The sequence below is a fragment of the Tupaia chinensis genome, unplaced genomic scaffold (genome assembly GCF_000334495.1).
Source record: "Tupaia chinensis unplaced genomic scaffold, TupChi_1.0 Scaffold000001_1, whole genome shotgun sequence".
NCBI lineage: Eukaryota > Metazoa > Chordata > Mammalia > Scandentia > Tupaiidae > Tupaia > Tupaia belangeri.
This window is the reverse complement of record NW_006159427.1, coordinates 2,968,738-2,982,271: the sequence shown is the minus strand read 5'-3', so window position 1 is coordinate 2,982,271 and position 13,534 is coordinate 2,968,738. Positions and strand designations below refer to the sequence as shown.

Below are 13,534 nucleotides of genomic sequence, written 5' to 3'. Positions count from 1 at the left end.
TGGCCCTGGGCGGGGCGGCGCCTCACAGCCCCAGCCGCGTCCCCTGCACCAGCCCCAGCCCACGTCCCATCCCCCACCGCAGCCCTTCGCCTTCCCAGCGCCTTCCCGCGCCGGCCTTTCTTTCCCGCTTTCCCCGGGAGAAACATGGCCGGGAGCAGCGAGGAGGCGCCAGACTACGGGCGAGGCGTCGTGGTAAATGCGAACACCGGGTTTCGGGCCGAGCTGTGCGCTCCCCTCCCCTCCCGGCACCCTCCTTTTAGATGAACTGCCCGGCGTGCGCTGGGCGAGAGCGGCCCCCGCTTTGTTCTCCCCTCCCCGCGGGGATCGCGTCTAACCACAAACCCGCTTCTCTCCTCCCCTTCCCCCTAGTCTGGTGAAACGCCTCGTTCCGGCCCTTCACCCCGCGTTCTCAGCGTGGCCCCTCCGCCCCCAGTTGGGACCCGCCACGCCAGCGTCCGTCCTGCATCGTGCCAGGTCCCCACCCTGCAAGCCACCAGGAGCGACGCTGCCAGCCTGGCGGTGCAGACCGCAGCGTCGACTTCGGGGGCTCGCCTTTCGGCGCCTCCTCCTGACTCTAGTGCGGGCTCTGAGCTGTTTTCACAAAGGATGCTGGGTTTCTCGAGGGCAGTCAGGAAAGGCAGTAGCTCCAGTGGGCCGACTAGGAGACCTGGGTGGGGGTGCTCGGCCTGTGGGGCCGCAGCCCAGGTTCTGGGACACGCTGCCTGGTGGCTCTGCAGAGCCCCACACCCGGGAGAGGTGTCTGGCTGGCCCGCTGAGCGAATTGGAGAGGACCTGTGTCCAGGCAGCAAACTGTGGGGCGGTGGGTTCCCAGACTCTGCTTCTTTACCCCTGGGAATCCTTGAGGTGTCAGCCAGAGGGTACCCATCTCTCCAACCTTGGGATAGAATCCCATCTTGCCCTGTGGCCTACGGTGTGGTTTCTGTGGAAGGTTGCGATCTGCCCGTGGCAGGTTCATCGTGAACCGGTAGGGAGCGTGGCAGGTGGGGCTAATTTGCCATTGCTCTCCTCTCTACAGTCTGCGTGTAATTCACAGATGATCTGCTTATGAATATGAATGGCCTGAATTAGACTAAGTGGGTTGGGGACAAAAACACCTGGCACTCGAACAGAGCTGCTGAGGAGGAAATGTGTCCCACTTCTTCGTTTCACAGCGCTTGTGATTCAAGGGTGAGGGTGCAGTTACCTATTCTTTTCGCATGTGTGTCCCGGCCCACTGGGTTCCAGGAGGTGCTCTAGGCCCTGCGAATCCCTCATGGAACCTGCAGTCCAGAGGAGGGATCCAGGCATGCAGCCCCAGAGCAAAAACAACAGAGACACTTTCACAGAGTGGGAGGATAGCAGGGTAGACAGTCATTGGAGGGAAGGGAACAACGCTCTTGCTCAGGTGACAGGATGGCCTCTGTGGGGACATTGGAGTCGAGATCAGAGGAGTAAACAGGAGTGGGCATGACAGGACACCAAGGCAGAGGCCGTGCACCCAATGCAAAGGCTTGGTTACATCTGGTTGTATGCTTTTACAAAATCACTCTGGTTGCCATGGGGAGGATGCACAGGACTCAGGGTGGGGTGAGTGGGAAAATGATCATGTGAAAAGAAAACACTAAGTTCGGCCCTGGACAGATTAAGACTGTGGAACCCAGGATGCACTGTAGGCAATTTGAAGTCTGTAGTTGGAGTTCAGGAGCATGATAGGAAAGATTGGGAAATCATCAGCAATAAGAATAATAGTGTTTGTTTGAGAGTAGATGAAAACACTCAGTGAAAATGGGGCTGGTGTGTGTGTGTGTGTTGGGGGCGGGCGCCCCAAACCAAAAGCACAGCTGTTAAGGAGAGAAGCCCCCAATGTAAGAGGCAGACTGTGGGTGAGAGCAGACAGGCTGATCCGTGCCTAGGGAGCAGTGTTGTGGGGTCAGGGGTCAAGACTGTCGGATTCTGCAGGAACAGAACGCAGGATAAAAGAGGTCACCCCTTCAAACAATGACAAAGCCATCCACAGTGAGAATCCTTTAAACAACCATCCCAGAGGTAGAATGGTAAAATAGAGTCATAGTACTGCCATGTAATCATAGATACTCTTTTTAAAAACAAGATAACTCTCAGTGTGCTACCAGGATAGGCAGATTGTTCAGGTCTAAAAAGCAAATGGGAGAGCAGTGTATATAACCCCATCTATTCCTGTTGGCAGAAGTCCTCTTGGAAGTAGGGTGATTCTGTGGAAGATGCAGGGAGGTAGTAAGACGGGTAGAAGGAGAACAGAGACTTTGGAGCAGGTGCCGTGGGGCCCAGACTCGATAAACTGGCTAACCTGCATGAGGACCCACCGTGTACAGTGGAAATAGTCCCTGCGCTTATGTCATTTTCACCAGTGGAATTTGAAGTAATTAGATTAACTTCAAGTTGGATATATATAGATAGGCAAGTTGAGAGTGAATTCAAGGTGCTGGAAGAAACTCATTAGCGCCTAGGATGGAGGGAAGGGAAAAGTGGAAAGTGGGTAACTATGCGAGGAAACTAAAGAGCCCTCGAGGTGAGGGGCCAGGTGAGGGGGGAAGAGTCAGAGGGAAGTCTTAGTACCTGTGAATAAAAGGAGTGGGTAACCATAGTGAGTATTTGACTGAGCACATACTGTGTGCATTTCCTGTGGCATTCACCTAACCTTCACAAATCTACGAGATGTATATGTTAAACTTTCATTTTTCAGAAGAGGAAGCTGAGGCAGTGACAGCAAGTAATCCAGGTTACAAAACTAGCAAATGGCAGAAGTAGGACTTGAAGCATATGCTACATAGGAAGCTATGGTCCTGGGGAGGAATTTCATAGGTTGGGCCACTCTGCAGGATTGGTGTGGCTCTGGGAATGTGCTGCTAATGCAGAATAAAGATGGGCCATGGTGGTTAAGGCTGCTGGATCCTATGTAGCTAAGGGGCAGTTTGAGTCCTGGACTTGGCAGCTTGAAAAACATGCTCTTTGTTTAAAAAAAAGAATTCTTTAAATTGGAGCATAAACTTTTCTCCTTTCCTGACCCCTTTGCAATTGGAAATATTTGTGAACATTCTTATTTTGTGGCAGAATGGTTGTTTGGAAAAGTACAAAAATACAATAGTATCTGTTGCCTTGCATCAGAAATTGAATTCTTAGGGGATTTGTGCAAATAACAGACCAAACTGAGATTAACCTGATTTTTTTTCTTTTTTTGCAAATAAGTTGGTTTATACCTCTCTTTAGTAAAAAGGGAGCATAGAGAGAGAAAACAATGTTTTGGAAAAAAAATTACAGTGCATTTGTCACTAGATTCTAGCTTTGTCCATACTTTAAGATCTTTTATGAATTGATAAAATGTGAAAAAAAAGTTTAGTATGGAAAGGAGGAAGGGGAAAGAGGAAGGGTAAAAGTATGCTTAACTGACAAAACACGAGAAGCTATTTTCTGATGATAATGTATACAGTAATATCTTTGTCTTGACTGACGTGCCGGGTATTTGTGTTGAAAAAAGAAATGTATACTATAAAGACATGTGATAAAATGTAAAAAGTTAATTAATTAATTAAAAATAATTAAAAACAAAAACATGCTGGGGTCAGCAGGTGGCATGGCGGTTAAAGTGCTGGACTCCCACATCACCAACCACAGTTTGAGTCCCTTACTTGGTGTCTTGCTTTCTCACTTTCTCTTTCTCTCTCTCTGTTGACTATAGAAAAACTATATATATACATATATATATATATATATATGTATGTATATATACACACACATATATATATTTCTTAAAAAAATAAAAAAAGGAAAAAAACAAAAATGCCAGGCGTGTGTGTGTGTGTGTGCGCACACGCGCAAAATCCTATGTGTAGAATGGAGTAGAAGGGATTGTAGTGTGGCCATCTCCCTGGGGGTAATTTCTCACTTTCCTTCTCTCTCTCTCTCTCTCTCTGGTAAGTATATGTGCCCTATATCAAAGTAAAAAGAAAAAACAAAACGTAGTTTCAGTTAAGTCAAGTAGAAGTGCTACAAGACAGAGTAGTTGGAAGGATTATCAAGGTAGAGCTTGGAGTAAGTCACCCAAGGAATTGTCAAGAAATAAGGTAGGGAAGAAAATTCTGAGTTGGTTGAAATCGGTGATAAAGATGGCAAGGGGTGTAGATGATTTTGGCATGATTTAGTTTGTGCAAGAGAAGGGAATATTAAGAGATTTTAAATGGCTCCTTCGTACAAGTAGCTGTCAGCTGAATTAACAATAAATGGTAGCAAATGCTAATTGAGTTCAGAAATGTTGCTCAGAGTTGGATTGTCACTGGATCTGGCACCGGTAAAGTCACCCGACTCCTGGCTAGTGCCTCTTTGTCACTTCTCAGGGACAGAGAAAGATCTCTGCCCTCCTGGCTTTTTTGGATCAAGTTATTAGATATCATTTTTTGGCTTCAGTTTGTATTACTTAGTACCATACTTAGTACCCAGACAAGTGAGTTTGGTAGGAATAAAGAGAAGAGGAAGGGGCCAGCAGGTGGCATGGTTAAGGTGCTGGACTCGCACATGGCCAACCTCAGTTTGAACCTGGGACCTGGCGGCTTGCTTTTTCACCCCCACCCTCAACCCCCCCACACCTCTGCTGTGAGCATGTGTGCCCTGAAGCAAATATTTAAGTAGGTAATAAATAAATAAATAAATTCTTGATTTTTTTTTTTTTTGAGAGGTTTTTGCTATACGGCGCATGCACTCGCCAGATAGACAGTGAGACAGACAGAAAGCGAGAAATCACCCCCCGGGGGGGATGGCCATGCTGCAATCCCTTCTCCTCCATTCTCCTCTCAGGATCTTGGGCACACATGCACACGTGCCCTACGTGAGTTTAAGCCTCCAGGTCTGGGACTTGAATTGCGGTTGACTACATGGGAGTCCAGCGACATAGCCATTACACTGACTACTGGTCCTAAATAAATTCTTTTAAAAAGAAAAAAAAAACTGAAATTATTGTTTTGTTTTTATTATGGTTGGCTCCCCCACTTCACCCACTATGAAATATACCCGTATCGGGGATAAGTAAACAGGCATAGTTCCATCTGAAAAACGGCTTTACTAGGCCATAGTGAGTTTCACCTGCTGAGTATGACCCCACACAGAAGAGGTTCCAGCTTCTTCTTCTTCCAAACTATTTTTCTCTTGTGAAAAAAACCTGGAAATAATGTGTACGCATGCGCGCGCGCACACACACACACACACACACACACACACACGTTTGTTAATGACCTAGAAGTTTTCCGATATAGCTTCACATGAGAAAAAGGAGACTCAGAATTAGTTCTGGGATTCATGGGGTGTAGAAAATGACTCAGTTAATGTCTTTGTCACTGGCCCAGTGTGGCAATGTTTTGCCTCTTTGAACAGAGGAAGCATGTGCTGAATAAGCTTAGGGCATATTATCTGTGATACCGAACTGATGTAAAGACTTCTTATTTCGATTTTTAAAAAGCAAGTTAATGGCATTGTTACCTACATTTCGTAGCAACCTTGGTTCCTCCAGGTTTAGACTCATTTGCAATAGGACTTGCATATGCCATTAAGGATAACAAAGCATAAACCATAGTGCCATCATCTCTGACTGACTTATCTCAACAATGAAAACTCATTCTTTCAGATTAACTGGTTATAATGCCCAATTTGGATTATAGAATAGTTTTAGAGAAACACGGTTTTTCTACTTTTAAATTTTTTAAAGTTTTAACTATGCAATAAGACTTAGGCAAATAGGTTTGAGGCACATCTATAAACGAATGAACACATACAATTTATAGCTAAATGGTGCTCTTTCAGTACATCTGAGTGGCCAACATTTATTGCATAAGTATTGTAGGCTGGATACTGACATAAGTCTTACAGACATCATCTATCTTATTAAGTCTTTTTTTTTTTGAGAGAGGTTTTCTGCTATTGGGCATGTGCGCTTGCCAGAAAGACAGAGAGAGACAGAGGGAACCAGCAGTTAGGGTAATGGCTATGTCGCTGGACACCCACGTAGTCGACCGCGGTTCACATCCTGGACCCATTGACTTAAAACTCACGCCGGGCGTGTGTGTGTGCGTGCCCAAGATCCCGAGAGGAGAATGGAGGAGAAGGGATTGCGGCGCGCCCATCCTCCCTGGGGGGTGATTTCTCGCTTTCTGTCTCTCTGTCTCTCTCTGTCTGCCTGGCGAGGGCATGCGCCCTATAGCAAAAACCTCTCAAAAAAAAAAAAAAGACAGAGAGAGACAGAATGTGAGAAATCACCCCCCAGGGGGGATGGCCATGCCGCAATCCCTTCTCCTCCATTCTCCTCCATTCTCCTCTTGGGATCTTGGGCTCACACGCACATGCGCCTCGTGTGAGTTTAAGCCACCGGGTCCGGGTTACAAACCGTGGTCGACTACACGGGAGCCCAGCGACATAGCCATTACACTAACTGCTAGTCCCCTTATTAAGTCTTATAGACATTACCTATCTTATTTAAGCCTCACTATCACCGTATGAGACAGGCATTGACTCCACTTTATGAATGAGTACATTGTGACTCAGAGAAGTTGACATGCTTAAGGTCCATGGCTAGCAGTCCTGCCCATGGTGTGTGGAACTTCTCATTCCATGTGCCTCCAAATAATGGATTACCATGACGGTTTTTATTTATAGGGTTGTTTTATTTTTAACTTTCATATCATCTTTCTCTTTTTACATTTTTTTTCTCTTATTTCTTCCATGAGCAAGAGAGAAAAGTAGCAATGCCAACAAGGTCTTGACTCCACTGTCCACTCCCAGCTTCAGCTAGTCTTGGGTCATGGGCATACATGTGCCCAAGGTACTCAGGGAGATCTCTGGAAGTGAACCCCAACCCCTCCCGTGTGGGTCAACCTTGCAGAGAGTTGTGTTTTACCACAGTCCAGCCCCATTATCACCTTTATTTTTTTTGGGGGGGGGATTCACTTTTAGCATTTTTATTCTTTTCTTTCTTTTCCCGACATAATTTATGAGGCACTTACTAATACCTGGCAATATACTGTGTATTCCAAGTGCATTATCTCTTCTGTCTCTTCTCATTCTCCCAACAACTCTGTCTATGTATTTTACTATATTTTATTTAAAGCAGGAAGACGCTGAGTGTCAGATATGGAAAGTAATTTCCGTAGCTTCACAGCTCATCAGTGTCATAGAGTCGAACTCTGGAGCACGGCGCAGAGACTAGCTTCTGAGATTCGAACAGAGCAGGGGCAGAAAAGGATTTACATGGCGGGAGGACTGAGCTCAGAAGACCACGAGTTAATGGGAACGCCCATGGAAGGGCTCTAAGAAGAGGAGCGAGTAGTGTGTGTGATCCGAAAGCGGAGCTGGAAAGTGTCATTTACTTGATGATCGTCCTGGGGCCTTGTGCTACTCGTGGTTCTTCTCGGATGGTCTTTACCACGGCCTGCCAGAGACTCTCCTAGAGCCTGGTCCTCCAGTGTCTGACTAGCCAGTGTGGGTTTGGAGATTAAAGCAGCCCCAAGGAGTTCTTAATTGGGAGCCAGAGGTCCTCTGCAAATTCGGCAATCCAACTAGCTGATTTGCTGGTAAAATGAAAGCAAATGCGATACTTATTTTTTTAAGAATTATTTCATTTATTAATTATTATTATTACTAATTTAACCAAAGAGAGAGAAAAGAAAAGTGAGAAAGCAAGCCACTAGGTCCAGAACTTGAACCATGGTCAGCCATGTGGGAGTCCAGCACCATAACCACCATGGCACCTTCCAGCCCAAGGGGATACTTTTCAAATATGGAGATGACATGCACCATCTAACCATCAAGCTACCAATGGATATGATTGATATTAATCTCCAAATTCTTCAACAGAGGTGCTCTTTATCATAAGGAGATTAACTGAGGTTGAGGCTGGGGTTCAGGTAACCCCTGGATGGAGGCTTTGTCATTTATTTCCTCATTCATTTAACTTTTTTGAGCACTGACTGTAACCAAGTCAGCATTCTAAGCACTGAGAATTCAACAGTGAATAAGATCAAGTCTGTGCCAGAAGGAGCTAACATTCCAGTGGGAGGAGACAAGACAGAATGCATGTGCACGTGCGTGTGCATACACACACAGACACAGACACACACACACACACACACACACACACACTAGGGCGTCCAAGCACGGATTACCATCTTGGTAATTACATTATAATGGTAATACATGCTGTGAAGAAAAGTAAAGGTGAACAAGAAAGACACAGAGATGGGCGGGAAGGGATGCTATTTTACACATGTGTTCGGAGAAGGTCTCCGGGAAGGTGACATGGGATGAAGACTTGTAATAAGTAAAGGGCAAGCCTTGTGGGTGTCTGGGGAAAGTGGCTGTAAGCGAAAGGAGTTCCAGGGGCACAGCTCACAAGGCAGCTTCCTGGCTCAGTGAGAACAGTTGCTGAAGCAGAGTGAGGGAGGGAGAAGGTGCCTGTGGACAGTCAGAAAGGTGGACCCTGGATTTTATTCAGAATGAAGTGAGAAGCTGTTGAAAAACTGTGAGCAGAAGGCTGTTATGGTATGATGCACATTTGTAAAGGAGCACCCCAGTTGTCATGTGGAGGGGCTGCAAAGTGGAAACAGTCAAGTTGAATAGCTACTGCCATATTTTAGGGAATGCTGGTATCATGGATGAGGCAGGCTGGGGAGACTACAACGGAGCTGCTGAGAGGTGGTCCTGGTTACACGTGGAAGGAAATGAAGATGGAACTAGCTAGTGGATTGCAGGAGGGAAGGGAACAAAAGGGGTCAGTGGCAGCTCAAGCTCTGGTCTGAGCAACTGGAAGAATGAGTTGCCCTTTACTGAGCCAGGGAAGGTGTAAATGGAGAGAAGTTTGTTTTGGTTTAGCTGGTATTCCAGAAGTCAGACCTGGGATGGGAAGGGTGAGACCTGGGCTATATAAACTCTCCTTCTAAGCCTGAGCAAAGAGACTGGTTTCAGTCCTACGTGAGGAGGAGGATCAAAAACCAGGGAACTTCCCAGCATTAAGTGGAACATAAATGGTTCTAAAACAACTGCCATCAGATGGGAGTGAGCAAGAATACAGAGGGACAAGAGTCTTCTCAAGGAGGCTGCATGGCAGATTTCAGTAGAACAGAGTTACAAGGAGTATCAGAAATCTGAGAAAGAAGATAAGAGTGGGAGCTATCCGCAAGGCCTCTAGGAAGAAGTGAGACCTGATCTGAGTCTTCACAGAAGGAGCTGAGAATGGAATCCAGAGGTAGAGGGGATAGAGGGGGAAGGGAGGAGTCGGGCGTACACGAAAGGTAGAAGGAAACCCAGAGCTGGAACCATCTTGACTTGACCAGTCTGAGGACAGGGAGAAATCGTGTAAGGAGCTGGATTGGAAGATTTGCATGGGTCTGTACTATGAAGTGCCTTGAAGTTCAAAGCTGAAATGAGGATCCTCACGAAAGTGTGCAGGAGTGATTAATGGAAGGAAACTGGCACACAGATGCTGTAGGCCTGAGTGTGTAACACTTTCATTGTTGAATCTTTTCTCGATGGTCTGAAAGTAAAAGTAACTCCTCCTTCACTTTCATTTGCTTCCCCACCTCTTTACTATTCTAACCATGAAACTTGCACATTGAGTCCTAAGCAAGAGGAAGACTTGCTATCAATCTATCTGCTGTATGAATGGGCCAATTTTCTAGACCATTGGTTTCTAATAGGACTGGCTTAAGTTCCCACCATAGCACATCCTTTGAAAATCTTTACTATAAGGACTGAACCACTCAAAGTTTGCTGTATTCTAATAGATATTCTAAGTAATCTTTCCTGGGAAGATGAGGCATTTATAATATATAGAAATGTAATAGTATATTTAATGATATGTTATTGTAATAATGATAATGTATATATTATATAATCACAAATGTTACTATATATTCATGGAGATTTGTATAATTTACATATAAATTATATGTTTACACATCTGAGGGTATTCCAAAAGTCATGGAAAAAGCATATTATAGAAAAAGTTATGCATGGAGGGCCAGCAGGTGACATGGTGGTTAAGGGCGCTGGACTCCCACATGGCCAACCATGGTTTGAGTCCTGAATCTGGCGGCTTGCTGTCTCACTTTCTCTCTCTCTCTCTACCTCTCTGGGTCAAATTAAAAATAAAATTAAAAAGTTAAAATAAAATAATTATTTAAAAAAAGCTATGCATGGAATTCAAAGACTTTTATACCAAGATAAACTTGTATTTTAATTATGTATTTTCTCAGAAATCTTTTCATGTATACGCTCCTAAAAAATATCAGTTTACCACCACACCACCTGCGGGCCCCAAGTTTAGATTTTTATTGTACAATGTCAACAGTTTGTAATGGAGTGCTTTGTTCACCTTAGTACTAAGTCTTTTGTTAAGTTGTGGTAAATAAATAACTTTGCCCCTTTGAAGCGTTTATAGGTTAACAGAATATAATTGAAGGTAATACTGAGATTTTTAAGCCTCTTTTCTGTAGTTAGTATCATTCTATTTTTTGACTCTTTTGTTATTATTTATTGGTGTTTTAAAAGCAAAATTTCCAGGACCAGCAGATAGCATAATTGTTATGTTGCTAGACTCCCATGTAGTCGACCATGGTTCAAGTCCTGGACCGGTGGCTTAAAATTCACGCCAGGTGCATGTTTGTGCATGCCCAAAATCCTGAGAGGAGAATAGAGGAGAGGGATTGCAGTGTGGCCATCCTTCCTAAGGGGGCGATTTCTAGCTTTCTGTCTCTCTGTCTTTACCTGTCTCTCTGTCTTTACCTTTCTCTCTGGCAAGCGCACATGCCCTATAACAAAAGTCTCTCTTATAAATACATACATACATACATACATACATACAATTTATTTCCAGTGACAAATACCTTAACCAAAATAATTTGATTTACAGATTATGGATGATTGGCCAGGATATGACTTGAACTTGTTCACGTACCCACAGCACTATTATGGAGATTTGGAATATGTCCTCATACCTCATGGCATCATTGTGGACAGGTACGTGTTACTTCCTGTGTCGGTCTTGGGCCTGCACTGGGCTGGCCTGTTCTTGTGTGAACCATACAATATACTTTATAATTCCATTCCCAAGCTCCTTTTTAAAATAATAAGAGTTTTTATTTTGGTGTGTGTGTGTGTGTGTGTGTGTGTGTGTGTGTGTGTGTTTGCTATAGGGCTCATGAATTCACCAGCGAGAGACAGAAAAGTGGAGGGGGTGATAAATCATCTTCCAGGGGGACAGCCATGCTGCGATCCCTTCTCCACTCTCTTCTTGGGATTGTAGACATGTACACATATACACTCGGTGTGTTTTTCAAGCTGCCAGATCCCAGACTCAAGCCATGAAGTCAACATGTGGGATTCATCTGTCTTAACCCCCATACCCACTGCTGGCCTGAGAGAACTTCTACTGGACTGTGAATTTGGGATAAGATGAATTTATGCTTTTACAAAATCATTGACCTAGGTTTTGTTCAGGGGGAATGGTACCAAAGATATACGTTTGTAAGCTAATGTAAGTGACAGTCTCAGACTAACAATGTGCTGTGCAGACAGATGAAAATGAGAGCTGGAAAAGCACTGCTCTTCCCCACAGGACCTTTGTCTCGTGTTTGGCACGAACTCTTGAGTTAACAGGGAGAGTCAAGAGGAGACCTTTACCTTCACAGGATACAATCTTAAATCCTTGGCTTTTCCAGCAACGTCCACTTCCCGACCAAGTAACCTCTCACCGATCAGCCAGTCTATGTACAATTATGTTTTCTAGCCAGTGGTAATGTTTTGGGGACGGTGGTATTTGCAGCTTCAAGATATCTGCAGAGAACTATTCTAGAATACTATTTGGCATTCTTTCAGGTTCACCTATATAGACATCTTCTGGATTCTTTTTACTCTGCTGACATTCCTAAAGCCTGTATTTTCTCTCCTCTTCTAAATCTCTTCATTAACCCTGCTTACCTCTTGGTTTTCAAAAGGCCTCCAATTCAGACCACCATAAGCATTAGGATTTATAAGTCATGCCCTTTAATCAAATTGCCTTCATGCCAAGCTTGTTGCCTTTCCATGTAATTTTTTGTACAAAGTTCAAATTACAGCTTTCACGTTAACATGGAAGGCAAGCTTCCTGGTTTTGACAGTGTGCTCTCTGGATCATATTCTTCAGAGGGCCAGAATTTGGAATAACAAAGCAACGGGGGTAGGAGGAAAGTAAGATTTTGGTCTTCCCCACGCCAACCCTTTCCTTAAACCACAGTACTTTTGAGTGTACTTAAAAAAAAAAAAAATCAGTTATATTCTTCTGAGTTAAATGTAACCTTATGAAATGATCACTATTCTCAGGATGTTGTCTTTCCATCCATCCCTGTCAGTAAGTGAAAGGAACTGTCATTCTTTTACCCAAATGCCAAGACTTTCCATGAGCTTAGTCTTCTCTCAAGTTCAAGTATATTATGAAAATAAACTCTAGAGCTGGCCTCGTAGTGTGGTGGTTAAAGGAGCTAGATGCCATATGACTGATGACTGAATCCTGGCCCCATCAGCTTGAAAAACATACTGTGTATGGGAACCAGCAGTTAATGTAATGGCTACGTCGTTGGACTCCCACGTAGTCGACCGCGGTTTGCGTCCCGGACCCGGTGGCTTAAAACTCACACCGGGCGTGTGTGCGTGCGTGCCCAAGATCCCGAGAGGAGAATGGAGAAGAAGGGATTGCGGCGTGGCCATCCCCTCTGGGGGTGATTTCTCGCTTTCTGTCTCTATGTCTCTCTCTGTCTGTCTGGCAAGCGCACGTGCCCTATAGCAAAAAAACCTCTCCAAAAAAAAAGAAAAACATACCAAGTGTGTGTGTGTGTGTGTGTGTGTGTGTGTGTGCCCAAAATCCAAAAAGGAGGGAGAAATACCAACAGGATAAAGGGCGGGGGGGGGGTTGGGAGGGATTGACCATGCTCTCTCTCTGGTGAGTGCACACTTGGAAAGATCAAAGGAAGGAAGGGATGGAGGGAGGAGGGATGGAAGGAAGAAAATTATCTATAGTTTAGGGTTTCTTATGGCTTGAGATGGCTTTCCCTTGCAATAGAAGTCTGATACTCAGAATGGAGAAAAGTTCCCTGATTAAGTGAACTTGGGAAACCGAGCATTACCCACATTGCTAAATCTCCCAGTTGGCAATTCAACACAAACATTAGCATATTAAAAAGATAGAAATTCTGGCCAAATAACGCAGGAAAGAACAATTTAACCAAATGTTTTTGTGCAAAAGACTTTGTGCTCCATTCACCTCTTTTAACTCTCAGAGAGATTTCCCTTAACACGAGTTTGGGAAGCCCCTAGTTTTAACATATTTTTGTTTTTCTTATCTCAATTTTATGATTTAAATGAACTGCATCCTGACCCAGGCATTTCTGGGTCAGCCTTTTCCCTGTGCAATCACCCAGTGACCTTGTTAAAAATGTTAAGCTTTATGTAAGACATTTTGAATCAAGAGTCTAGAGTCAGTCCCAGG

The 13,534-nt window shown here is 44.5% G+C and overlaps 1 protein-coding gene across 4 annotated transcripts in view; it reads left to right on the top strand.

Moving 5' to 3' along the window:
• The first annotated feature begins 73 nt into the window (after positions 1-73).
• The window catches only part of PRTFDC1 (phosphoribosyl transferase domain containing 1), a 115,384-nt gene continuing 101,923 nt past the window's right edge, over positions 74-13,534 (top strand). For 2 of the 4 annotated variants that reach the window (XR_001370043.2, XM_014586026.2), the window contains exons 1-2: positions 75-192; positions 10,925-11,031. Coding sequence is in view for 3 of the 4 variants with exons in the window: in XM_014586026.2 (XP_014441512.1) it covers positions 145-192; positions 10,925-11,031 (155 nt within the window). In the remaining variant the exon portion in view is untranslated. Of the gene's footprint in view, positions 193-1,025; positions 1,189-10,924; positions 11,032-13,534 lie in introns of those variants that run through there. The other 2 variants (XM_006139722.3, XM_006139721.3) reach the window with 2 other exon arrangements.